Source organism: Neopelma chrysocephalum, unplaced genomic scaffold, assembly GCF_003984885.1.
Source record: "Neopelma chrysocephalum unplaced genomic scaffold, ASM398488v2 Primary Assembly neopelma1_24, whole genome shotgun sequence".
Taxonomy (NCBI): Eukaryota; Metazoa; Chordata; class Aves; order Passeriformes; family Pipridae; genus Neopelma; species Neopelma chrysocephalum.
In genome coordinates, this window is record NW_020897693.1 from 27832193 (window position 1) to 27859541 (window position 27349).

The 27349-nt window shown below is 33.6% G+C and overlaps 1 protein-coding gene across 4 annotated transcripts in view; it reads right to left on the reverse strand.

The window, feature by feature from the left end:
• The window catches only part of NOVA1 (NOVA alternative splicing regulator 1), a 143237-nt gene that overhangs the window by 5445 nt on the left and 110443 nt on the right, over positions 1–27349 (reverse strand). For 3 of the 4 annotated variants that reach the window (XM_027709289.1, XM_027709275.1, XM_027709298.1), the window contains one exon: positions 19721–19792. The exons of the other annotated variant lie outside the window; for it this stretch is intronic. In XM_027709289.1, the coding sequence (XP_027565090.1) occupies positions 19721–19792 (72 nt within the window). The remainder of the gene's footprint in view (positions 1–19720; positions 19793–27349) is intronic. 4 annotated transcript variants of the gene reach the window in all.

Consider the following 27349-nt stretch of genomic DNA (forward strand, 5'->3'; position numbering starts at 1 on the left):
GTATCAAAACATCTGCAAATGAAGGGTATTTACCTATAAATCCTACCTTTCCTCCTGTTAAAACAAGTTTCAAACTGACACAGTATCATGTGTCAATCAATGTATTACCTATTGACTTATGAGTGAAGTCCTTATGATGTTGTCAGTGAAGAATGACACCCAAGATAAAAATTCAATATTAAATGATATACGTAATTTTTATTTCTTCAGAATTTCATTGACATCAAAATAGAACATGTTCTATGGAATAAATAAAAAATTATCAGGTGCTGACTTTTTCTAAAGGTAATGTGAAAGTACAGTATTGAAAATATACATAGTCCACCCATATATTAAATAATCCTATAAAACTAAACATCTCCATGTGTATATATTTATATATGCATTTTATATACATATATACATATATATATATATGTACATATATATACACTGAAATGTTTTTTATATATATTTATAGGCACACAGTTTCAAGTCAGGATACCTCCTAGTCACTTTAAAATGTAGTTCAAGATATTTGGTAATTTGAAGGTACCTTTTTTTTTAGTTTTCTTATCACAAAAGAAAGAAACAACTCTTAGATTTGATTTTGTATTTTGTTTCTAGATATAAGATGTATTAACTAATTCCTAAATAGAAGAATTGTCCAGATTTTTGATAAATATATTGATTTAAGGTGATTTGTTTGTTTGGGGTGTATTTGTTTTTGTTTTCTTTTGGTTTTGGTTTTGTTTGTTTGTTTGTTATAATTAACACTCCAAAAATGCAGCAGTAAACAGCTTTCATTATTACAGTTTTTTGCTGCATACTACAGAAAACATTTACTTGGCTCCACTGATTTAAGACGTACTAACAGCTTCTGTGGGAGATTTTGACAACTGATTTGCCAGGTCCTCTTTTATTTCATTACCAATGCACATAGTACTGATCAGGTCAAGCATAAGTGTTTATGCAAATTTAAAAGAAGAACCTAAGAACATAAGAAGGTACAAAAATACACTCTCATAACTATTCACATGACTACTGAAATAATGTGAATATTTAATATCAGGGCAGCATTGTTGCACCTGTAAAATCATAGTTACACATGCAACACATGAAAATCCAGGTTACTGTAATATGGCTAGGATTATTCTAAAGGACTGGTGTAGTAAAATAAAGCAATGATTTAATTCAGCTGCAAAATTTAGAAGGAAATTTTCTCTATGCAACTAGAAAGATTTTCTCAATAAGAAACTAGTACTTTTCTCACTTGACACCACAGAAGTTCATTAGTTTAACCACTAACTGCTCTAGTTATTCGACAAATTATCTGACTAATCTGGGGAAAGATAAAGAATGATCTCTTCCTCCTTACTCACCCACTCCATTCTTTGTCCAGATATGTTTCTGTGCTTAGCATTACAAACTATACACAAACTATTTTGGAAAAAAAACCAACTTGGGTTTGCTGGACTAATATATGTTTGTCTGTGTCTGGGATAAATAAAAATACTCTTTTCTAAATATCTCTTTTAGAAACAGACAATTTTTCTTTCATTGACAACTCTCTTAAATTGTATTAGTTTAGAAATATACCAATAATATCCTTTCAAATACAACCCCTACCAAGGTGAATATTTTACCTATTAATATATAGGACATCTTTTTAAAATATACATGTACTAAAAAATTAGAGAATATGCACTATCTATTTTATACTAGTTTATATATTGGAATATCAACACTTTATGGCAAATACTGGTTGTGTTGTATAATAATACAGTATCTAACATATTAGACCATAACACTCTAGGTATCAGTACAAATGAAATAATGCAAATGTAATTTTTTTTTCTGTTGAAGCCTAAAATCCATATGGCCACCAAGTTAAAAGGTAAAAAATTATACGATAAAATTCAGAAATTGAAAAACAAATATTATCTATTTGGTTTTGTTACCTTCACCACCACAATTTTATTTAAAGTACTTAACTCCCTGACTATCAGGGAAATCAGACAGTGTACTTTTTTTCCTTTTACAGATAACAAGTTCAGAAATTGATTTGGATGCAGAAGTGAGAAATTTAACTGCTACCCAGAATAAGTGCTCTGAGCTATCCAATCAAGGTATGTCTGACTATGCAGGAAGATTAGTTTTCCAGGTTTGTGTGTATGCTCCTGGCTATATTGAAATTTGTGCTGCAAAAATGAGAGTGAGTATCTAAAGCAATTATGAACGTAAGCTTAAAATACATATACAATTTTTTTTTTTCAAATGCTATAGAAAATAAAAAATGGAAAGAACTCAAGCTTTATTTCATGTCAAATAGATTTTATAAAAATTAAGGACTGCAATTATGACATTTGCTTACTCACAAAGCAAATCAATTTCTTCCACAGGCATCACTATCATCCTATTTGTATTAGCATAAGCAAGTTCAAAATCAGGCTCAGCAAGTATAATACTTTTTTTCCTGAAAAGGAATCAAATTATAACAATTATAAAAGAAACTAAGCAATTTCACCGCATATATTTTCACTGAAACACGATTATATCTTTAAAAGTCTCAACAAAGGTGAAACAGTCCAAGTAACTGGGGATGTAAGAAGGGTTCAAACTGGAGAGCAGTTTGTTGTCCTTAGTTCCCAACAAAATCAGAGATTTGATGAAACTCTGCACTTCAGAGAAAGATGCTTGGTACTTGAGTGATCTCAGCCAGTGTCCAGAGACACAATTCAAACCACTTTAACTTAGCATTAGTGGCTCATATTTAGCCCTGCATGCTGAAAAATCCTAGATCCCTAAACTCTGTATCAGCTAATTTCCTAATCCTTTTCCATTTATTGACAACCCACTTGTATAAGCCCATGCTGCATTCATCTATCACATCAGAATTGCCTAAAAGCCCTCTGATTTACCAGACTGAAAGTCTCAGCTCAGTTCTGTGAGCTGAATAGCATCTACTGTGGAATGCCAGATGTTTGGTGATTATGCTATGCCACTTTTCATCCCCTCCCTTATGCTGTACAGGGATAATCTTCACTGAGCAGCTAGGAATGCATGTGAACACACGCAAAATATTTCCATAGGAAGCAGAACTATGACCAAATCTGCACTACTGCCTGCACTAATACCTCATGTCCTGTCTTTCCAACCCTCATTCCCACTCCTCTCACGTAAATACCTCCAACTCCCCATAGCAAAGTTCCCAACCCTTTCACTTTTCTACTGCCTTATTTCCTTGCCCTCCTTCTCTCTGATGACATGCTCTGGTTATATTATCAGTTCTCACTGTCTTTGGAGTTGGGGGATGGTAGTCACAAACTAGCACTTTATGTGACACCCAGCTAATGCAAAGTATTTATGCTGGCAAAGGTAGTAGGAGGATGAAATACATGTTGATTAGCTAGATAGCAAGAATTAGTACTTGATGTGGCTGTTCTGCCAGTTAACTGTATGTTCAGTTCAGAAAATATGGCTTTAACTTTCAAGTTCCACATGGTGGTATGACACATGCCTGCACCAACTCAGACCAGAAGAGAAAAAGTCTCACTGATTATACAAAATAGCATCAAAATTTGGAAAAAACAAACCCATCAGTTTGACAGTAGAAACATTTAATTGCATCATCCTATATTTATTTCACCTCACAGAATGGTTTCTAAGAGATCGCACAGAGATTAATGAACCAAGGACCTTTTTTATATGTTATTCAGGTTCCCTTTTTCCTCTTTTATTGTCACCAATGTAATTACAACTCATTCCGTGAATTTCTGTAACAATTGTTCTTTTTTCCTTCTATTAAATCTTTACTTATCTAATGTAATTTTATCTTCTCTTAACAGAGAAATATTTTACAGAAAAGGTTCCATCTAATCTAACAGATTCATCCTAATCTGACACAATCCTACAATTTAGTCTCCTTGAAGCAAATAACTGCATTCCCTTAAAACTTGCTACATTTCATTTCATCTTTTTCTTTTTCCTGTCTTCATTGTTTATCAATTGCTTTACACTCTTTAAAACTCCATCTGGGCTCTGAATTCTATACCTATGAAAATTTCATGCTATTTTAACTGCTCATATGACTACACACTAGGAGCTGGTGAGCGGGTGTTCTGAATGCACCAATTCCTGCAGAGAGAAGCCAATGAACAGTAAGAATCACCTGCTACTTCTCTGTGTGGCTGGCTAAACACACTGCTACGCTAGGCTTGTGGGTAGTCCCATGCCATCCATCCTGAATTGAAGTGACCATATGATGAAAATCTGGGACAAAAATCAGGAACAACTATGTGATGGAAATTTACTGGAATCAAGCAGAAAGCCAACTGAGTACATTAGAGGCAAGATGATGCCTGTATCAGGCAATGCTTGGAAAGTCCCTGGCTATATACCCACTGACAACCCCAAGGTCAAGGCACAAAAAGCTACCGAAAGGTCATGAGTCATTCTGTGTACACAGCGGGCAGACATACCAGGCTGCTCTGGACAGATGTTCGCATCACACTAAGGCTCAGATTCCGACAGTAGCCTTACAGTGAACCTCTACTTATTGCACATACATACTGGAATTTCTCTCAGTAATTTCAATATCTGTGGATTGGATTCCGTTTATACGTATAGTGAAATATGAATTTACATTTTCAGAGGTGCTGTGCACTAAACAAATTCCTGATAGCTCGGTTCAAGATTATACATTTTGGTTTTAGAAAAAATATTTAGAAGGAATAGAAACTTCTTTTAGACACATCTTTATAACAGTCTGCTTGATACTTATTTACAAAAATAGGCAAATATCCATAAAAAGAGAAGCAGTACTTCATAAATTTAGCTAGATCATAATGTAAATAAACCTAGACCATAAATTATTTGTCATCTTCCCTGATTATCTTTAAATTCTGTAAATGTCATTCCAGTTCAGTTTCTCTCTTTCTACAAAAGGATATCTAGTACAGAAATACTATGTGAACAAGTGTAATGGATTATGGAAAGAGATTAGCTGCTACTTTGTTCCTCAATATAATGCATATCTTATTTTTTTCAAGTCATGTTTTTGTTCATAAGATTTTCTTCTCATCACAAGCAGCACATATACTTGTAGTATTCTCTTCATATATTTTGCATGCAATTATTGCAAGATGCATGTTATTTTGCTCTTTCACTATATTGCTTCTTTGTGTTATTTCTGCCCTCATAACTACTGTTTCTTTCAAGACTATTCAAAGTTAATTTAATCTATTGAAAAAATAATATTGCAACTATGAGTTCTATCTCAAGTTAAAATCATACAAGATTATTACAAATATAATTAATTGATAGAGCAAATAGATACTCTAAGATACTTGTTTGTATCTGCCCATACACTGCAGGAGGATTTTGGGCTTATTCCCACTCTGTTTATCACAAGTGTTTATTTTGCTCAAGTTCTTAGACCTCCTCTCAGCTGAAGTTGCATTTATCATTGCATTTTAGTCACAAAAACTATCATGCAATAGAAACCTAACTTCGACTTAAATACTCAGGAACAATTTGCATCTGAAATCACAAGGCTTAGAAACTCGGAACCAAGCTGGAGAAATACTTACTCTAGGTAAGACTGTGTAAGGTACTTTTGCACAAAATGCTGCTTTAATTTAAATCTAGACCACTTTTCAATTAGTATTTGATATTAAACCTTGACTCTTCGAGGTACTAAAACAAGTACCTCCCACTTCTTTTAGTAACTACCTAATTACACTTCTGCCCACTTAAAAGTATGAAGATTATGATTTTTCTTTCTTAATTAAAGATATCATTTGGAATGCAAGTTTCTCACAGCAGGGAATTAGTAAATCATGTCTAAAGAAACAAGAAAAAAATTATCTGGTGTCTGCTTTAGTTGCCACACAGAATGTGTGTGTAGGCTCTAACTCATAAATAGAAAGACTTCCACTCAAAATCAGTTTTTTAATAAATGTGTGCGCGTGCAAGTTGTGTATGGAGAGAGAATTGCTAAAACAATGTTAATTATACAGGTGGTTGATTCTATGGTATTATCTAGTCCCTAAGAAAGTATTATTAAAATTTTACGCACACATATGCACACATAAAAATCTGAGTAGTTCCATAAGTATCCCTCATGAAAACATGATTCAAAACACTGGGAATGGAGAAAACCAACTCCTCCATGAATTCTCTATGATACATAGTTTTAATAACATAGAGAAGAAACTTAACTTTTTAAATTTTTTTCTCTGTGGCATAAAAACAACATTCCATATTTAATGCATTAATATTTTATGAATTTCAAATTACATTTGCAGAGAAGTGTGATGTATTTTGAGTAGCTTCATTTATAATTTTCACTTTTTTATAATTAAAAAAAGAAAATATGAGCTGGTTACATACTGAATTATACAAGAGAAAAAATTAATAGATTTTCACTCAGTTGCAGAGTAAGCAGTATACATAGAAAATTACACATATATATTGACTGTGCCATCATTCAGATGAAACATCTTTTAAAAAGACAGAAAGCAGGCATACTAACAGCTCTGCCCAGTACAGTCTGACACTTTCAATACAGTAGAATGTGTTATTGTTTACAAATGTTAACCCTATTCTCTTATTAAATTCACAATAGTTTCCCATTCCCCTACCTAAAACCCCCCATTTTTCATTTCCTTATCTAATTTGTTGCATGGTGTTCTATGAACACCTGCCAACCTTCCAGAGTCAAGGACGGATTTCACAAATGCAAGAATATTTACAGTACTATTGAGTATAGCAATTTGCGATACTTCTGATTGAAAGAAACCATATAATGTAATTTCATTACTGGAATTGCCGAAAAGACACTTCTCAACACAAAATAATCTGCAAAAAATGTAGATAATTATTTAATTATTTTAAAAACAAATATGCCTTACTGATGCTATTAAGAAAACACCCACTGTTTTACATTAGACAGGATCTAACTTATAAACACATAAAACCCACTCCAATTTCTAAAGTGAACTGATCTTCCTGACAGAAATAGCGGTAAAGGTCATGGATTCCTTTTTTTATGTTTTCCCAGTCAAAAAATCTGTAGATGTTTCATTGGCTCCCCATAGCTCTTAACTCCTTTTCCAAAGAAGCATCACACTGATTGTTTTCCTGACAAATCTTCAGAAGGTAAATACATAATTGACTAGGACATTTCTGCACTCAAGAGAATCCTTAAAAGGTCACATCCATGAGCTTTACATGTATTCCCCAGTAGCAGATGAGCCATAAACTTGCTCTGAATGATATGCTGTAGTTTAACTAGAAAACTTATACTTGATGAGAAGCAATTGCTGGAAGAAATCCTATAGCTGAAACATGCAAGAAATCTACTAAGGTGTTAATAACAAATCTTGAATGGCCTATAAGCAGGTGTTTAGGAATCAATTTTCCATTGACTTCCAGGAGACTGATGCTTCCAATTTTTTTTTCTTTTTTTTTTTTTAGTTTTTTTTTTAATGGCCGTCGACCGGCAAGTCCAAGAGGGAGCTAGTAGTGTTCTTAAATATTCCTTCTACTGGAGTAGAATTTTTCTAGATGAAGATACAATATTAACATGACATCACAGCTATTAACAGTGCTCAATTTTCAGTATAAACTTCAATAAATGTGGCTAGAATACACAATGATGTCCTTCTAAAAGAAATCCATGCAGAAAATTATATGGTGTAGTTACGCTACTTAATTAAATTCAGAGGAAAGGATAGCCCATAAAAATATGCAAAGGGATCTGCTGTTTCTCTGCCAAAGACACTTTTCATCAAAGCTGACTAAATCTTGAAAGCATGGAAAAATTAATACCAGGATATTAGAAATACATTGAGATTTTTATGCATTGACATTGCCGGCCAGATTACAGCATTATTTTAACAGCATACTAAACTTCATCCAAATTAATTTAGGATTTAAATCCAAATTTAAAATCAAAAACATATTTCAGCATTCCTGATAAGAATACTCAAAATCAATCTCTGAAAACCACATTTTAAAATTAACCTATCTATCTGTAGGACTGATAGGACAAAAGAAGGCTAGCACTTTTACTTTGTTTTTAGATTACTTTTGTCACAGTTGATTTCTACAAAATATGTAACATTATCATTCAACATTCATTTGGCAATCAGAACAAAATTTAAGTTATCATCTATATATTATCTGCAGGAGGCCTCTCTTTTTAAAGCTGTGGAATTAAGGTGAGTCAGCAGAACCATTTCAATTCTATGGCATGGAAAATAAGGATTTATAATGACCATTAAAAAGAGGAATTTCTTTCTTGCTCAAAGTTCCTTGAGATCTTTTTGTGGGAGGTCAAAAGACAGAGTTTGATGATCAGCAGGAAGAACTTTATGGTTACTCATCAACAGGTTTGTGATTCCCAAAGGAAGAGGGTAAAGTGCTCAGAAAATATGACAGTCGTTAGTACCTTACTTAAAATACACTGTCAAGTTCCATATTTCATATTTATATGCTCAAAATTAGTCCCAAATTTTACTATCACAACTATCATATTCTGATTGTTTCAAAATTGAAGTTTTAAGTGAGAATCTTTGGAACTGAAAAAATGCTAGATATCAAAAGAAGGGGGTAAAAGAAAGTGCAACTAGCTGAATGTGCTCTGTCTAAATGAACACCTTTGAGTCTTCATGATCATAAAATAAAATAATAATACTAAATCCCAACATTCCCTCCTACATTAACTGTAATTAAAGTCCTGGGGCAATTATTCTATTCTCTATGCTTCTTGGCAAAAAAACTGTAAGAGGAAACACATATGAATTAAAATCCTTGTGGTAACCCCATTAATGACTCAGGTCCATGAAAATAAGAGCATATTTATTCATGTTCTCACCTACAGATAGTTCTGTATTGCTTCACAGTGTTTTTCATTCTTAAAAAAAAAAAGTGGCAATAATGATGAAATGTTTTCCTAAGAGCAATATAAATATAATTTTTCTCATGAGCTCTTTACTGAAAAAATCACTTTTCCTTTAGATAAAAACACATGATAAGATGATAAGCCAAACAGCCTTTAAAAGGAGGAAAATTTTACATACATCATCTAGCTAGGCAAAACAATTAAAAAAAACCAAACCAACCCCTAAAAAACCCCAAACCAAAACAATAAAAGTTCTTCTCACCATTCCCACAAACATATGATTTGATGCAAAAACTTAGAGAAATGTAAATCAATTAAGTAAATCTGAAAGCATCTGAATATATATCACTACTATATATGTATGCTTTTATGTATACATACACACACACACATACCCCTCTGTACTTTGCATATATACTTCTATATGAGACTCATAACACTTGATTTACTTTTAAGTAGAGACCCTCCTATTGTACTGAGTATCTAGCCAACAGCTTCAGCTTAGGTAGAGAGTACAGGAGCTACTTATTCAGCAGTGCCTCTTTAAATCATTTGTTTTCAATTCAACTGATTCTAAAAACACTGAGGAAAAACAAACCCAAATGAGTCCATATGGAAGATATACATATGTTTGTATTCTCTACAGAGACAATGAATGTCTCTGTAGAGACATTGCTTCTTCCCATGTCCATCATGTCTTAGAATCTCAAAGCTGGAATCATGTCAGACATAAGTGTGATGCACAGAACTAAATGAAAACTCTCCTTGTTTCAAGATCATGGAATAAAAAACCCACTCTCTTACAAATTATTTCAAGAGATTCTCCAACCTTTCCTGAAAACCAAATTTATGCCGTTAACAATATTGAGTAATTTAAATAATGTATCTTTTATCTGAGAGGTACCTTTTATATCCTGTCTATATTTATTTTGCAGATATAGAGGTAAGAAAAGACTGAAGAGGGCATTTGTAATGGTGTATCTTGACCTAACCTGGAATCGGTTTAGCACATGCACTTTACTTATAGATCACAAAACCGTAAGGTAAAATGAAAAGTAAAACTTATAATATCATCAGCCAATACATATAAGTAAATATGTTGGAATGATAAATTACTTATTACATTTATAACTGTATGAACATGGCAAACAGCAAAAACTAAAGACGACAGAGAAGGAAATTTGGCTTCTGCAAAATGAACTTGGTCTAGAACTATCTAGATGAACTATCTAGATTAACAGCGCCAAGGGCAACGGCCACTTTGCACCTCCAGCTTTGCAAGACAGCCAGCAGCAGAAACTTGATCCTTTCTGTATTAAGTGTTGCTTCACTATTAAACTAGAATTTTGTTTAACTAGAACTACTCAGTGAAATTCTCAGGGAGGCTAGCTCATAAGTGTCATTTGAAAATTGTTTTCAAATGAGAAAGGAAGGACAATTAAACATATTTACATAACCATATCTCTCTCGGTCATGAAAAATAGCTATTATTAGAAATTTTCATTAAAAAAAGGACGTAGTTTCCCTAGTGTGGTTTCACTAATGGGTGGATGTATGGGTGGTCACACCTTAGGTACTCTATCTGGTTCTGGACTTCTCATTTCAAGAAAGGCATTGAAGTGCTGGAGTGTGTCCTGAGAAAGGCAATGAAGCTGGTGAATGGTCTAAAGTCCTATGAGGAGCGGCTGAGGGAGCTGGAGTTGTTTAGCCCGGAGAAAAGGAGACTCAGGTGTGATCTTATTGCTCTTTACAACTACCCAAACAGAGGCTATAGCGAGAAGGGGGTTGGCCTCTTCTCCTAGGCATGTAGCAACAGGACAAGAGTACATCACCTCAAGCTGCACCAGGGGAAGTTCAAGTTGGACATCAGGAGGAATTTCTTCACAGAAAGGGTGACTAAACATTGGAATGGACTGCCCAGGGAGGTGGTGGAGTCACCATTCCTGAAGGTGTTCAAAAAATGACTGGATGTGGCACTTAGTTCCATGGTTTAGTTGACAAGGTGATGTCTGGACAAAGGTTGGACTTGATGATCTCAGAGATCTTTTCCAACTTAGCTGATTCTGTGATGTCTTCAAACTTAAAAAAGCACTACTACAGGACTCCATAGCTCTCTAATGCTAATAGAGTCTTGACAATTCAATTCAAACCCTTCCTCTCAGAGCCTGACATTATGCCTCTGACAAGGATTAGAGAACAGAACCAGATAATATCAAGCTACTGGCCTTAGGAAATATATCACAAGCTGTAGCTGGCTGGCTTAGTACTTAACATTCACACCAGCTGATTTATATGTATATCTTTAATTTATAAGTCTATGTAAACTCTTGTAAACTTGTAGTTATACATTTTTAACCAAGACAGCCACAAGGAAGCAGTAACTACTGCTGAAACTGAGAAAAAATACTGGAATAAGTGGGGGCAAGACAGAAATTACCAATTATTTGAGTTAGCAGAAGCAAAAAGATTGATAGGTGCTAACATAGGCCAGTTATGAAAGTCAAACTAGCTTACAAAACCCCTTTATAAGAGACAGTTGAAGGTACAATTGTATCTTCTTGTTAAAGTGAAGATCCTGAATTTAGATCAAACAATATGTAGCTCAGTAGGGAAAACTGTATATATTTATTATTAAACCATGTATTTTAAAACCATATTATTTCCACACATCTATACTCTGGGCTATATTTCTCATACAATGGGAATCTGTAGAGACAAATTTCATTAAGGAAAACTATCTATAAACAAACACTAGGCATAAGAAATACTTGAATATAGATTAACTAACACAGGTGCCAAGCAGGGTATTCTAGGACCAGGCCTAATCATGCCTCACTCAACTTACATCTGACACTTTAGAAAAACATGGTATTGCCTTTTCTAGCTGTACAGGACCTGTCCTGGTGTGACAGCAAGCTCTGTAAGCCTAGTGTTTCTTTCCACATTCTCACACAACTCTTGATCATATAAATTCTGAACTCCTTTAAGAGTCACTAAATTAAATTCCAAATAGTTGAAAACTTGGGAGTCTAGTCTCATGTGACTGATACATTACACAGTAGAGAAACATCAATAAAGACATCCAAATTTGCATTCTGGAAATTACTTTGACCTTCTGGATTGTTCAAAGAGCAAAGAGGGCTAAGTGACTCTTTGCCTGTATACCTTAGAATATGGTTGGCTTTTTCAGCCAGTATTAGTTCTGAACGAAACAGTGTATCATCAAATCTGAGTATTAAGAACTCAAAGTCAAAGCTAACCTTGCTTAGACAATAGAGTTACATGCTGCCAGCTTTCACTCTAGCTTATATGGATGGACCTTGAACACAGATACATCTGAAACTTTATAATATACTATTTATTTTCATTTTGTATTGATTAAGGAAGAATGTTTAAAACAGTTAGAACAAAGAAAATTAAAAAATTAAACACCCTTTTGCAAAGCACATTTGAAAACCTTTACCATATTTTGGCAAAGAGAATAATGTGTATCTTTTTGAAAGGGGGATGAAATGGGAAACTAACTGCTTCTGATCATTATCAAGCATAAAATCCAAACAAGATATATGAACATGGAATCCCATTTTTACTTACAGGACTGCAACTGGCAGATCATTCATGACATCCTATGAATGATAGCAGTATTCAGAGACTTAGCAGTGAGAATCTACATTTTTCCCCATGTCTCATGAATGTTCCTGACATTTCTCCTACCTTTAAGAAAGGAACAGTATACAGTGACCCCTAAAATTGTTTTGCAGTGGGAGAGGAGATGAAAGGAAACAAGTAAGAAATATGAACACAAATAATTACCTACATAGTTGCCTAAAGGTGAAAAATCAAAACAGACAATAAGTGTAAAAAACCCCAAACCGAGTTTCAACTAAGATTTTTTAAATTGTTATTTGAACATCTTTACAGTATCTAAAAAGTATATATAGTTTAAGGAGACAATGCAAATGAGCACTGAGCTCAGATACTTCACAATAATGGGAAAAAGTGGTCAAAGAGCAAAAGAAATATATTAAAAGTAATGTATTAACATAAAAACCAGGAAAAAAGTCTATAGTTAGTCTATGGAGTATAGGTTAATTCTGCTTAAGAGTTGGCCACGAAATTAAGCATTTCAGCTGAAAAAAAGCATGAAAGGTTACCTCTGAAGCATTGGAACCTCTACTGGAGTCCTCTCACATGAACAGAGGAATAATTCTCCCTAGCCATTTCTAGATATATTATCTCAAACTTTATTTATTACGTGCTATTTCTAGTATGCCATAGTTAACTTGTGATCAAAAAAGAAAATCTGTCATTAATATTAAGAAACGGTCACTTTATAGAGATATAACATTGATAAAATTATCTACAAATGTGAAATGTAAGGGTTTTCTCACTCTTCTAGAAAAAGAATTGTTTTCCTAACAAGTAATAGGTACTTTCATTCAACCTTGTTACAGGTTCAATGGGGAGTCAAAATTATTACTGGGTGAGTCTATGAAAGCAATAGCAACACCTAAACAGAACTCTGAATGCAAAGTTGAATAATTATGAAAACTGAAGGTGAAAGTCATTGCTGAGACCTAACATAAAAAATATGTTATATTGAGAAATTATGTGAAGAATTTTTCTGCATGTGACAAAAGTATATCCTAAGTTTGGGGACCCTACAGAAAAGGTTAGCAAAATACAGGACCTATTTCTTCAACTCTATTCCCCTAAACATCATGATAAGGTTCTTACAGTTATCATACGCTTCTGAACACCACTGCTTCATCAAACCTCATTTCCTTCTCATGCATCTGCTTGTGAATAAAAAATTAGTTGGATTCTATAATTAGAAGAATGTATTTGTTTAATACACTAATAATTTAATACATGTGTGGTCTTCATATATTTAAAATTTTACAATCCAGTGTACTAAATACTTTAGTGATGGGTCCATATAAAACACCATCTATTAGATGAAGTGTCTTTCAAACAACATAGGAGTTTTGCCTGTGGAACTTGGACAGCATCTTCTAATGCATTTATCAGAGACTAATCAGATAGACTGACAAAAGGCCGAATTGTTATCTCAGAGAATTACTATGGCAAATATTCTTAACAATTAAATTAAAGTAATAACAGACTTTCAATTCTGTTGCACCTTTTACCAGAATGCTAAATAACTTTATATTGACTTTGATTTGAAATACATGGTACTGAGATTTGGAAAGATCAAGTGATACATCCAGCTTCAGTCAATCTGTGACAAACCTTAAAAGAAAACAGATCTGCTCAACAGCACTATAACAATTGACATTAAAATTAGGGAATAAAAAATAGATGATTACAGCTAAAATATCTGAGACACAATATCTTAAATAAGCCTCACATCAAATTGTCAAAGGCAAATAGAGATAATATCTCACTGGCCTACGATAGCTGTAGGGTATCTTAGGATCATCATTAAAACTCGCTATTTGTACATTAAGATTAAAGTACTGATAAAAAGTTATAATTTGAAGCTGCATATTATACATATTTTAAAAATCCTTGTCCTAAGGATAACAGAAGACTGAAATGAAACTTTCTTATTTTTTCTTCCACCACCCACAACAAATCATATATCAAATATGAGTTCATCAACCCTTTAAAAGCTGTCAGTACGCTTTACAGACAACCTCTGTTTTCAGATTCTACCTTTCTCTGAGGAATGAAAAGAGTATACTTCTGCAATTAATTTTACAAACAGGGGTAGGATGGTTCTTTAAAGTCAGAGAGGGAGATCATGTACATAAACTATTAAAATTTAGAAACATCAATTAATGTCCCAATATCTAGTTTTATGTGTACTATTATATTACATTGCAACCTATAGATTTTGCACAAAATAAAAAGATAACATAAGCCAAAAGCACAAATTTCTAATACTAGGATTGTAACAGCCATATGTTTGTGCTGTACCTGCTGGGTACAGGTAGTACCAAGAAAACTGGCTCAGTTCCATCATGTGAAAAGGTTGAAAAGTATTATGTATTACAGATATTGCAGCAACCAGATGAGATAGTTATGCTTTAAAAAATATAAACCTTGAGGACTGAATGAAAAAAATCTACACCTATCTGCACACCACAAAATTTATATTATGCTGTACTAAATGATAGAATAAGAGTTTCAGGTGCAACAACAAAGCAGCAAAATAGAAGGTATAACTGCAAAAAATACAAATGTCATGGGAAAAAATAGTGCACTAAAAAAAAATGAAAATAAAAGGTTTACATAGTAAGTAATAGACACAAAGTTTGCTATGATAAATCCTATTATATTACTAAGCTTAAGTCTATCTAAATTGTAAGGCAAGGGGAAAGGACTCCTATCCATCTCTCTTGTGACTCACTCATAAATGGGAATGTGTGTTTTGGCCTTTTATTCTCTTAAGCCAGTAGCAAAGATCGGCAGTGGTATCAATCCCATAGAAAAAGGAGGATTGGAGAACGAAACACACAAGGGTTCACAACCGCGTTTACAGGTGTTTATCAAATAGACAAAGGAGAAATACAAAGCTTAGCTTTATGTTACTTGTGTTTCTCCCTCTAAAATTACAGTAACATCAGTAAAGCAGGCAGATAAAAAGAAAAAATAATCTTGTAAACAAATAAAAATATGTAAAGAGTTTAACTGTAGAAATACTTGTGTATCTAATGTCACTTAACTGTTAAAATAAGTATTAAACCTGTACCTTTAGAAGGTACTATATAGGAAAAGCAAGCATGCTTTATATGATGTTTATTGCATTATTCATTGCTTTTGAGATGAAATTCCCTCTTGAAGTGTACTGTGGGAAAGTCAACTTGATTTCCTCCTTCTGGTAAATAAAAGTAAAGCTATATTCTGCTAGCTCCATGGGCATCAGCAGAACAGTTTCACCACTGAAGCTGTCTGTCAGTGCTAAGCTATGGGTAACACAGAAACTCAGTCTAAACATATAGAAAGATTGAGTTCTTTTCAGCAATAGGCAGACAGGAAAGGGGAAGACAAAGTTTCTGGAAATGTACCTAATTCTATTGCCTCTTTGGTTTTTTCTTCCCTGGGAAGTTTGCAGTGTGTGGATTTTTAGTGCAAATAAAGGTCTAAGGAAGTTCTACTTAAAAAATTAACAAGAGATTTACAAGAATAATACTGACGGATGTATAACTTCCTGGAACAAAGAACTAAAGCGAAAAACACTTCCAGTGCAGAGGTTTCTGTTGCATCCATGGCAACAGAATGTTGCCAGTATAACACAACACATGACAGTTCTGAAGAAACTGTTTTCTTCCACTAGATAAGACATTTTTAGAGGCTATCCTCTTCTTGAGAATCATAAAACAAGTAGTTCATCAACACTGGATTTTTCCAAAAACAATTCATCAAAAGCTGAAACTGTCATACAAAGGAGTTATGATCTCATCTGAATGGAGGTAGAGTGAGTCACTAAAAGGAAGACCTAATACAAGCCAGATTTCCTGCCTAGCTTCCTCTGACCTCTGCTGGCAGAGCTATTTTCCTCTTGTAATAAAAAGAGTGTCTAGAAATTGTTCAAGCTCTGTCAGGGGAACACAACTGACATGCTCTTACAGTGGGAAGGATCACATAGCTGTACTCATCAACACTTGACTTGAGTCAGCAGTGCCCTGGCAGCCAGGAGGGCCAAACATATGCTGTGGGGCCTGACAAAGCATCACCAGTTAGTCAAGGGAGGGGATTGTCCTGCTCTACTCTGCACTGGTGTGGCCTCACCTTGAATATTGTGTGCAGTTTTGGGCACCACAATAGAAGAAAGATATTAGGCTGTTAGAGAGAGTCCAAAGGAGAGCAGTGAAGATGGTGAAGGGCCTTGAGGGGAAGGCGTAGGAGGAGTGGCTGAGATCACTTGTCCTGTTCAACCTTGAGTAGAGGAGACTGAGGGGTGAAGTCATCCCAGTCTACAACTTCCTCATGAGAGGAAGAGGAGGGGCAGACACTGATCTCTTCTCTGTGGTGACCACTGACAGGACCCAAGGGATCTGCCTGAAGTTGTGTCAGGGGAGATTTAGGTTGGATATTATACAAAGGTTCTTCACCCAGAGGGTGGTTGGGCCTTGGAACAGGCTTCCCAGAGAAGTGGTCACAGCACTAAGCCTGACAGAGTTCAAGAACTGTTTGAACAATACCCTCAGGCACATGGTGTGACTCTGGTCCTGTGCAGGGCCAGGAGCTGGACTCGATGATTCTTGTGGATCCCTTCCAACTTGGCATTTTCTGTAATACTGTGACAATTCTCTAATTTCAATGACTTATGGGGAGTCCTCCAACCCAGTTTAAAAATCTCACTTCAATAGCAACCCAGCATTAAGTATTGCTTAAAGCTTGCTTAACCACCTTACTAATCTTTAATACAAAATATCATCTTCTGATGTCTAAAATCTTACAGAAAATTGAATGATCTTAAACCTGATATGCTACTATATCCACACAAAAGAGTGTGCTGTGAATTTATCTTACACCTTAACACTGAATTTCCTGACATCCATTTAGTTAACTAAGTTCTCTCCTATTATCATAATATAACATTTTGTGAGAAAACACATACCTGAATGGTTATTTTCTTTTGAGAGTCATCTTACAACAGTCATATATCGAAACAAGCATTTGTTGTTCTCTATCACTCTCCTATTGGGTGCTTACATGACTATGGACAGGTTTGAGATTATTGTGTTGGAACCTATTTTTGTGTGACAGCCGCAGTGCAGATACTTGTCGATATACTGGTGTTGAATGCTAATCACTACTACAGTCTGGGAACAATTGCCAGCTACGTCACTTATCACTAGAATGAACAGAAAGGCCTTAATTGCCTTATCATGTGCTTTGTACTTCCTGCTGGAATGGCTAGAAATCACTTGAAAATAATAGAAGGGATAAAATAATCATGAGTAGGAATTTTAATAGTTAATAATAAAAGCAGTTCCAAAAGGAACTCATTACTCTTCTTCATATATACAATTTTGATATTCAAAAAAGGTGTTGATTATTTTTATGAAAACTGAATTGAACAAAGGTTATGAATAAAATGCATTAAAATATGTAATATGGGATATAGACAGAACACAAAGCATACATTTCACTTAGCTTGTATATTCAGCCATATTACTTGAAAATATTCTCATAGAACAACTTTCTATAAACATAAGCATTTTTAGCTATTGAAAAGTCATTTAAAGTTTATACACTGCACTATAATTTTGATAATTTAAAAATCATAGAACAGATGCAAAGTAGGTACTTCTCTTATGCTAATTAAACAGCATACTCAAATAGTATTTCCTGTAAATAAAAGTATTTCTTCCTTTTTCTCCAAATAATGATCATGAAGATATAATTTTTAAAAAATGGGAAAGAAAGCAAATAGAAAAAACCCTATAAGAAACTATCTGTGCACTCAACATTTTCAAAATCTAATTAAAATAAACAAAGTACTAAAATTAAGAGAGAGAGAGAGAGAATAAAAGCTGAACGGAGAGTTCATAAAATATCCCTAGCTGTCGGCAAAGATTTTATCTTTGTCATTTAATGATGATGAAGCCAAGTAACTGTTGCTGGAATGGAAGCAGGTTGATGAAGAAGGCTTTCAAATTGAAGTGAAGGATATCGCAATTTATACTTTTCTTAGTTGTTCTATCTCTACAATTTCTTTCTAAATTTCATTACTTTCTGTATTAGACATCCCTTTCAACAGATAGCCATGTGTTGGTCAAAGATATAATGCTTTAATATGCTTCTGTTCATGTTAAATTGGTTGTTCATCCACCAGCAAGTTCTAAGCAGTTCAGAAAATATCAGAGGATTAGTAATTAATAACAATGTTAACTTCTAGGGGAAATTAGCTTGTGAAGAAAACTTTTATGTTTTTTGATGTTTGTGCAAGATCTGATAGCAACATTCAGCTAACTGAAACAGACTGTGTGCACTGTTAGCACATACTGAATACTTATATTATTTGAACACAGAGTACATTAAGTTTAACGGTACATTAAAAATAAATAATGTATTAATTAAGCATAAATAAATTCTAAAGATCATGGTATGGAGTAATTTTAACAATTTTCATAGGAAAGACAAAGATACACAGTATTATAATTTGTGGACATAATTTTTCCAGTTTAAATTGAAATAAAACAGTATAATTAAAATACTGCTAAAAGAACAGTTTATGCATTTAAAAAATAAGATATTAATTAAACTTACTTAGATATGTTTAGCATGTTTTTAGAGAGATTTAATTTTACTTCATTCTTCATCAATAAATTTTCATTTCTATTATATTTAAATAATGCCCCTATGTTGCTGTCCACAAATACATTTCAAAATTTTCAAAGTAAATAACAAAGTCTGCCATTCCTGGGTTGAACTCCAGCTATTTAAACATGGTGTTAGTGGTAATTTTATTATAATTTATAAATGGTCCAGGAAATGATCCATATGTGTGTGCATATATACATAAATATACATAAACCAAGATTTACTCTGTCTACAAACACACCAGTTTTGTGTCTTTGCAATTTATTAATCAAACCAAATGCAAAATAAACCCCAACTATTTTAAAAGATACTTTGCTTTCATAAGAGATTTTAAAGAAGCCCAACAAAATAAATTAAAAGAAGTAAATCGTTTGCAATTTAATTTACCAAATTCTAACAAGAGTTAGATAACTATGGTTATGGGTGTATATATGTGAATGAACGAATAAATCCTTAACCCACCATATCTTTTTCTCCAGTTTGCAAGCTGTCACCCGTGAAAAGTATGGTGTAGATGGTAGGATGATACTGTACCTGATTGGCTCTGGAGGTGGTCATGGGATCAGATGGAGAGGACTTGGTGGTAGTTGGGGAAGATGGCAATGTCTGGGAACAAAGCAGTTCAGGAGCAAATCAACCTTTACAAGCCTTAGACTGAACAGTTAAAAAAATAAATAAACCAACAAAATAACATAACTAGAAAATTAAAATAAATAAAAAATGCCTAAGACAAAATCTTTCTCCTACTCATTGGAACTTAATGGAATTTAAAGTCAATTGGATAAATAATGCATGTAAATATGCATGCTTATGCATGTAAAAACAAATTCATGACTTGAAATCAAGATGGTGAACTCACATAAATACTCAAAAATATGCTGACCACATGAGGAATATATTCTTTCCTCTCTCCTCCTCTTGGGGAAAATGAAGACCATAAGTAAACAAAAATTCCAGCAAGTTCAATGAGCACACTAGAAACAGTTATCAGTCTACAAACAAATAGGGCCAATGTCTGAAAGAAGATAAGAGACATTTACTTTGGCACTTTATAATGCACCATTCTAAAGCAAGGACTATAGCCAGCAAGCTGTGTTCTATACCTTACAACAGTTACGCTGAAGCTATCGAGTTTTTGGCAATATACTAACTGCTAAAATATTCATTGATCTTTTTTAATCTAGAAGCAGGTGAAAAAATGTAAGCATCAATTTCATGATGGATGAACTTGCAACTAATACCTTCACAACAAATAACTACAATATATTTATGATTAGCATTAAAAATGTTCATTTAGTTGAGCAAAGGTTAATAGCTTATTATAGCCCTGTGTTCAAAATAAACACAAAAAATAATTAAGAGTCATATTTATTGATCATGTTTTCTAAATAATATACACATGCTTAACATTAATTCTTGAACATATTAAAAAGCACTGCTCTGTTTAAAAAATTTATATACACATTTCTTCTTTAAAAGTGTTAGATCCTGACAGAAAAACTCTTTTCTTTTTATAAATGTAGTGAAAAGGTAAAATTCCAATTGTCAAAACATAACATACAATACTTATTCAAAGCATATTTTTTGACATCTTTGCAATATATAAATATTATAAAATATCCAAAATTACACTACTTTTAAGTCAAGAAATAAAATGTTAAAGTGCTATACAATGGAATTTATCATATGCTCATATAGTTACTGACGAAAACTATTTAGAAATAAATAAAGCAAAATTTCACACTTTCAGCAGTTCTGTTACTTACAATCATTGACAGTCCCTCATAAAATCATTGACAGTCCCTCATAAAATAGGTATACATACTTTTGCACTAAAATTCTTAATGCATATGAGAAAGCTGGGACACTGTGAATGCATAAAGTTGTGTATTAGCAAAATAAGGGCTTGTACATATGCACACACAAATATTTTAGAGGTATGTTAAACAGTATGAAGATCCATTTTTCACAGTTTGTACATAAACAAGCAGTCAAAACAGGAAAAATAAAATCTTAAGAAACAGATCCCTATTTTGTGTTTCCAACTTATAACTCGTTGTAAAGCAATCAAAACAAAAGCAAACATGCACAGCTTAAGCATCAACTGGGACCATTTCAAGAGGGTTAAGTAAAAAATCCTGCTATGTATAGGACATTATAAAAAATATGTAGCTGGCAAAATGCTACTGGTCAGCAGGAACTACACATTGTAAAAATCAAGGCAATTATAAAGGATTCTCCCATGTCTTTAAATACCAAACATGGGTCCATTCACGAGGGGTTCATTTGTGAGGGGCTAAGATTATTTAGCAATAGATGTTCTCATTCTGCAATAGTACAGGGCTAAGCCCATTCAGCTTTAGAATTATACTTCTGATTTAAATGAGATGATGCAGTATTTCTCTTACCAAAGTCTGAAATTACAATGAACTGATTTTTGTCATTTAAGCTTAAACTTGAAAAACAAAACAAAACAAAAACAACCCAAAACAAAACAAAAAACCCCCAACCAAACCAAAATTCTCTAAAGAATGGAGAATTTTATATTACCCCAACAGGTTTTCTTTGTTATAGCTAAATATTAAACTCCCATCCTTAACTACCAAAAAATAATTGATTATATATTTTGATGAAAATATTTCAGAAAACTGATAGTTTGTGTTATCAACACCACTGCTAACTAGGGCATTTGGTATTGTATCTTGTTTTGGTATGCTAGGCTACTTATTAAAAGGAAAACCAGTTTGTTCTTCACAGTTATTATTAAATCTAACTAATGTATTTATAGGGAAATAGGTAGAACAATTCAACACTGAATAATGGCTTAATCACTGATACTGCGAATTATTTAAGAAACTGGAAATGTCTCAGATTTCAATTCATATCAATCTTCTTAAAGCACAGAAAAATATGGCTGTGGTGAAAAAAGGAGTGATAACAACCTTTTCAGGTAACTGCTGAACTAACGCATCTATTAACGAGAAACATTTCATTATTTATTTTAGCAAAAGCTTTTTTAAAATAAAATGCAAAGGAAAAAGAGATTAATAAATTTAAAAGCAAGACTGTATTAATGAACAAGAATAAAATATGGGCATATACCTTTTTTACCAATATACACATATAAATGGCAAAGTACTGAAAATAATAATAAAGTTCTTTGGTTTGTATTTTTTGGGGTTTTTTCTTTGCATATCAGGTTTTTTGTAATTGAGGCTTAATCACTCTTACCTTGTTCACTGACATAAGTGCTTTTATTTTTTCATATATATCTATACATATACATATATAAAAGAATTGATAGTGTTTTGTAAAAATTCATTGCTTTTTATGCTTCTGTATAATTCTCCAGATACACCTATCTATTTCTCTTATATCAAAATAACACAAAGTGATTTCTCAAACATAAGAAAAAGAAAAAAGGAACAGGTATTTGGATTTTGTATTGAATTTCCACTGGCTGATAAGTAATTTATTGATACACTCAATTGTTTTGCAAAAACTTTTCAGCAAAATTGCTTCTTACAGAAAGTTGAACAGAACTAAATATTTTGATTTATTATGCAGCATCGAATGATTTTTTCAAAAAAATTTGGCAAGTCCCTTGCATTAGGCAAGCACTTTAATTTAGTAGTTATTAGGTTTCTTGTTTTAGATGTATAAAGTGATTAGAAATCTTAAGATGAATTTACATTACAGAGTTTCAATTTTTGAGACTGCTATATGCATAGTGTAATTGAAGCTTTCCTGAAAAGGTTATAAAAAAAAAAAAGACAGAATTTCTACCACACACCACATCTAAGACTTTGGGGTTTTCTTAAGTTGTATCTTGAAGGGTATAGTCCAAGCCATGATGTAATTAATCTTCTCTGTTTTCTAAATATTATTTCCTTTCCTACTACTTATGTAACAATTAATGAAAGACTATATTTACAGGTTAGGGTGTGTTTCTTGTATTAACCTTACACTTCTAGAAGAGATGTTTGAGAAAGCATGTTTTAAGTATTTAAGAAAGAGCTTAACTTTAGAGATAAAATTTTGTTTGAGCCATATTTCAGTTGTAGTACTTTCTGAAAGTCCAAAGAAATACTTCTTTTTGTTGTTTACAAGCATTGATTGTACTGTGAGAGACTGGCCTCAGGCTACATGACACACTAAAGGGTGCAGAAATGTGGTCAAAGCATCACATGTCCATACTTCATATTTTTATTAACAGAGTGAAGATATAGTTGTATTATGGCAGTATAGATTATATACAGTGCATCTGCATGGTGTTCCAAAAGGTCTCTGAGTCCTCTTTCAATGACATCCTTATATTTATATATATATGCACTAAAAAATTTCAATACTTACTTTAGGGTAATAAATAATAAAACTGTACTGAGACAGTTAATTTAATTCTCAGTACTTATTAGTATATTTATATAGATAAGAGTAGAAAGAAAAGGCATAAAATTAAATACTATTTGAATAAGGGTTAGAAACATGAAAGCATAGAAAGAATGTCATTTAAAAGTGAAGGTGAGAGTGTATTTACAGCTTATCAATTTCTAGTTTCTCACTAAAGAGCTTGCCAAACAAAGGAAATCTTGGTAATAGCATTACCTGCATTAATTTAGTATTAATACTAACCTAATACTGAGTTTCAGCACTGCATATATTAATACTGGTGCTTTTAAATAATTGAAATTAATGTGATGACAAAACTGATTTGCTTAAGTCCATATCGCAATGCACTTTAAGAAAAGGTGTTATCTTTTATCATATTAAACAGTTGAATACGTTTTGCAGCTAAAATGAGAAACAGAGAGCACTGCAAGGTCCCGCTGTGCTGAACAACCTAAAAGACTAATTATTACTAGCCCTTCAACGGCATCAGAGATAAGCCTTTCTAAAGAGACCACTTGCTTTGCTAAACAGAGAGTCTTCTTTACTTGCTGTGATCTCCTTTAATCTATAACTTTGGCAAATGATTCTCATCTCAGTGATGACTGTATAAATATATAACACATTTCGAAAAATAAAATTTGGAAAAAGAAATAATCAAGGATTAATAATTTGCTTACAATCTGGATTGTTGAAAGGCTACTTTCATGACTTCAGTGATCTATTTTTTCTTGCTTCATTTTCATTTTTGTAAAGAACAAATAAATTTTGATGATATTTCATTCTCTTTGCATTTGGTTTTGCTTTTGTGTAGAAAAAGAGACAGGGCATAGGGAAATACAAAAAGACGAAGAGGCACCTTATCTGCATTTATGAACTCTTGGGAACCTGACTTTGAGAAAGGAAAAAGGTAGGGTTAAGTATGATGTCAAAGAAAGATTATCTTATGTTGAGGACAAGAAGGGGTAAGAAACTTAAAGCAAACCACCAAGTGCCATTTGGATCATCAGAGCAACTCTGGATGGAGGGAATGATTTAGGATTAATATTACAGCAAAAGAGACAAAAAAGAATCAGGACCTTCTCTTTCTTCAAAACTTGTCACAGTAACACAGAACTACTACAAGATCTGGTTTTTTCTGTTACGTAGAAATAACAGAAAACTCAAGTGTATAACCAGGCATAGGCCTAAAAAAAATCACGTAAGACATGGACCTAAGATTCACCCTAGAAGAAAAGGCCACCTTTTCATTCTGGGCTACTTTGGAATTCAGAAAGATACCATCAAAACTACAAAGATATGACTTCATAATTTTCTTAAAAACCAAAACACTACTGAGAATTTCTGCAATGTTGAACGCTGCTGCTCATCCCTTAACAAAATATTCTATTCTCATTCCACTTCTGAAGTACAGAAGAATTAGTAATAAGCTACAGCATTAACTCCATTCATAAACAGTTTTGAATACGTATTGAGATTATATCCAACACTGTTGAAAGGAAACAGAAAACATAACACTAATCATCTACCAGAATTAAGTCAAGAGCACATGAGGGACAAGATATAGTATACATACTTTTATGGAATGCTAAACTCTTGCCATTGGATCCAAGGTACAGAACTCTTTAGTAAATAACGGCAACTTTTTTTGTTTTGTTTTGTTCTTGCAACTTGTAAAAACACCTGCATATCTTACTATATATTGTGGAATAGTAACTGCTGTGATTTTTCACCTATGTTCAAAAGTGATGAAAGTTTATGAGAAATTGTTGACTAGATGAAAAGACACTGATCTATGAAGCTACTTGTTACTTTTTACTTCAAATCAAAACTGTAAGAGCTATTTTCTCACATTCTTCATTTTAATAAGTTTCATCTAGGTAAAAGACTGTTGTCTTAAACGAATGATAAAAAGAAGAAAGGCTTATCAGAAGGGAGAGGCATTTTAGGAAACCCATGAAGGTTTCTTAAGGAGGAAGAACTTAGGAGTATTGGTGGATGAAAAACCGAATATAATCTAGCAACGTGCACTCACTGGCCATAATGCCAGCTGCATCCTGGGCTACATCAAAAGTGTATCTAGGAGGCTGAGAGGTGGGTTTGTCCCTCTATCTGCTCTGGTGGGACCCCACCTGGAGAAATGGCAATGGCCATCTCTGCTTCCATGTGCTTCCTGGGCAGGCTGCTAAAATACCTGCTACCTGTAAAACAACTGAAAGCTGGAAGGAAAATTCAACTGTATCCAGCTCTGGGGCCCCCAGCGAAGAAAGACCTGCTTGAGAAGATCCAGAACAGGACCACAAACATGATCAGCAGCTGGAGCACCTCTCCTGCGAAGACAGGCTGAGAGAATTGACATTGTTTACCCTTGAGATGGGAAGGCTTCAGGGAGACCTTATAGCAGCCTTTCAGTACTTAAAGTGAGCTTACAGGGCAGAGAGGACACACTCTTTATCAGGGAGAGTAGTGATTGGACAAGGGATAATGGTTTTAAATTGAAAGCAGGTGGATTTAGAATAGATATTAGGCAGAAACTCTTCACTGTGAGGGTACTGAGGTACTAGAACAGGTTGCCCAGAGAAGCCGTTGGAGCTCCATGGAAGTGTTCGAGGCCAGGTTAGATGAGGCTTTGAGCAACCTGGTCTAGTGGAAGGTGTCCCTGCCTAAGAGGGGTTGGATCTTTAAGTCACCTTCCAACTAAAACTATTCTATGATTCTATGAAGTCTATTGAGTCTTTATAGTCTGAAGAACTCATAACCTATATTACAAAAACCAAACTAACCAAACAACAAAGACCCTATCATAAAAACCCCCTTCATTTAAGCCAGTATTTTCAGATGTGTATTCTTAAAGTCAGATTCTATTTAAGCACTTGAAAAAAACTTCTTATTTAAAAATTATGAACATTTCTTTTTTGTCGTTGTTGATTAACATTTCTGAAGTAAAAGTAGTTGTTTTCAGTAGTAGAACATGAAATTACAAATCTGAGTTCAGATATTCACTTTTGCAGATTTTGACTGAAATGTCTGAGACCATGACTAATAAACAGAAATTTAGCTTATGAGACACTAATTATCAACTGAAAAAGTGAAGTGAAACTGGTTCCAATGAAAACTTTAATTGGAAGTTCTATATGTGAAAGTTTTACTCTAGATTTTCAAAGAAGAAATTCTAAATCCTTTTCTATGCTTTGATAGCATAGAAAAATTTCATAGAATCAAAGAATGATTCAGGTTTGAAGGGATCTAAGAAGGCCAAAGAGTGCAAACTCCTGTTTGAAGCAGAGTTATCTTTAACATAAACTGTCTTTCCTTCCATATAATGCACAGTTCTGCAATGGCCATCTCTGCTTCCATGGGCTTCCCGGACAGGCTGCTACAACACCTGCTACCTGTAAAACAACTGAAAGCTGGAAGGAAAATTCAACTAACCTGCAAAGAAGCTGTAATAGTTTCTGAAGAAGGTGATGTGATAAGACCAATTTAAGTAGCCTTTTCAATTGTTAATAAGAGCTGTTATTAATTTAGAGGTGAAATTTAAAGCTTTGCACTCTAATTAAAAAGACAAAACAACTCAGGCTCATGATCATTTATGAACAGAATGTGGTTTGTAGCCCCTGAGTTACAATGCAGTTTGAAAGAGTTGGTATGACACTGCAATTAATAAAGAGAGAAAAGAGAAGTTAGAAGCTCACAGCAGTTTCTGGGAAGTAAAAGGGCACAGGAATCGGTTATTGTTGGATGACACTCAGAAATAACAGATGGCTGACATCTATG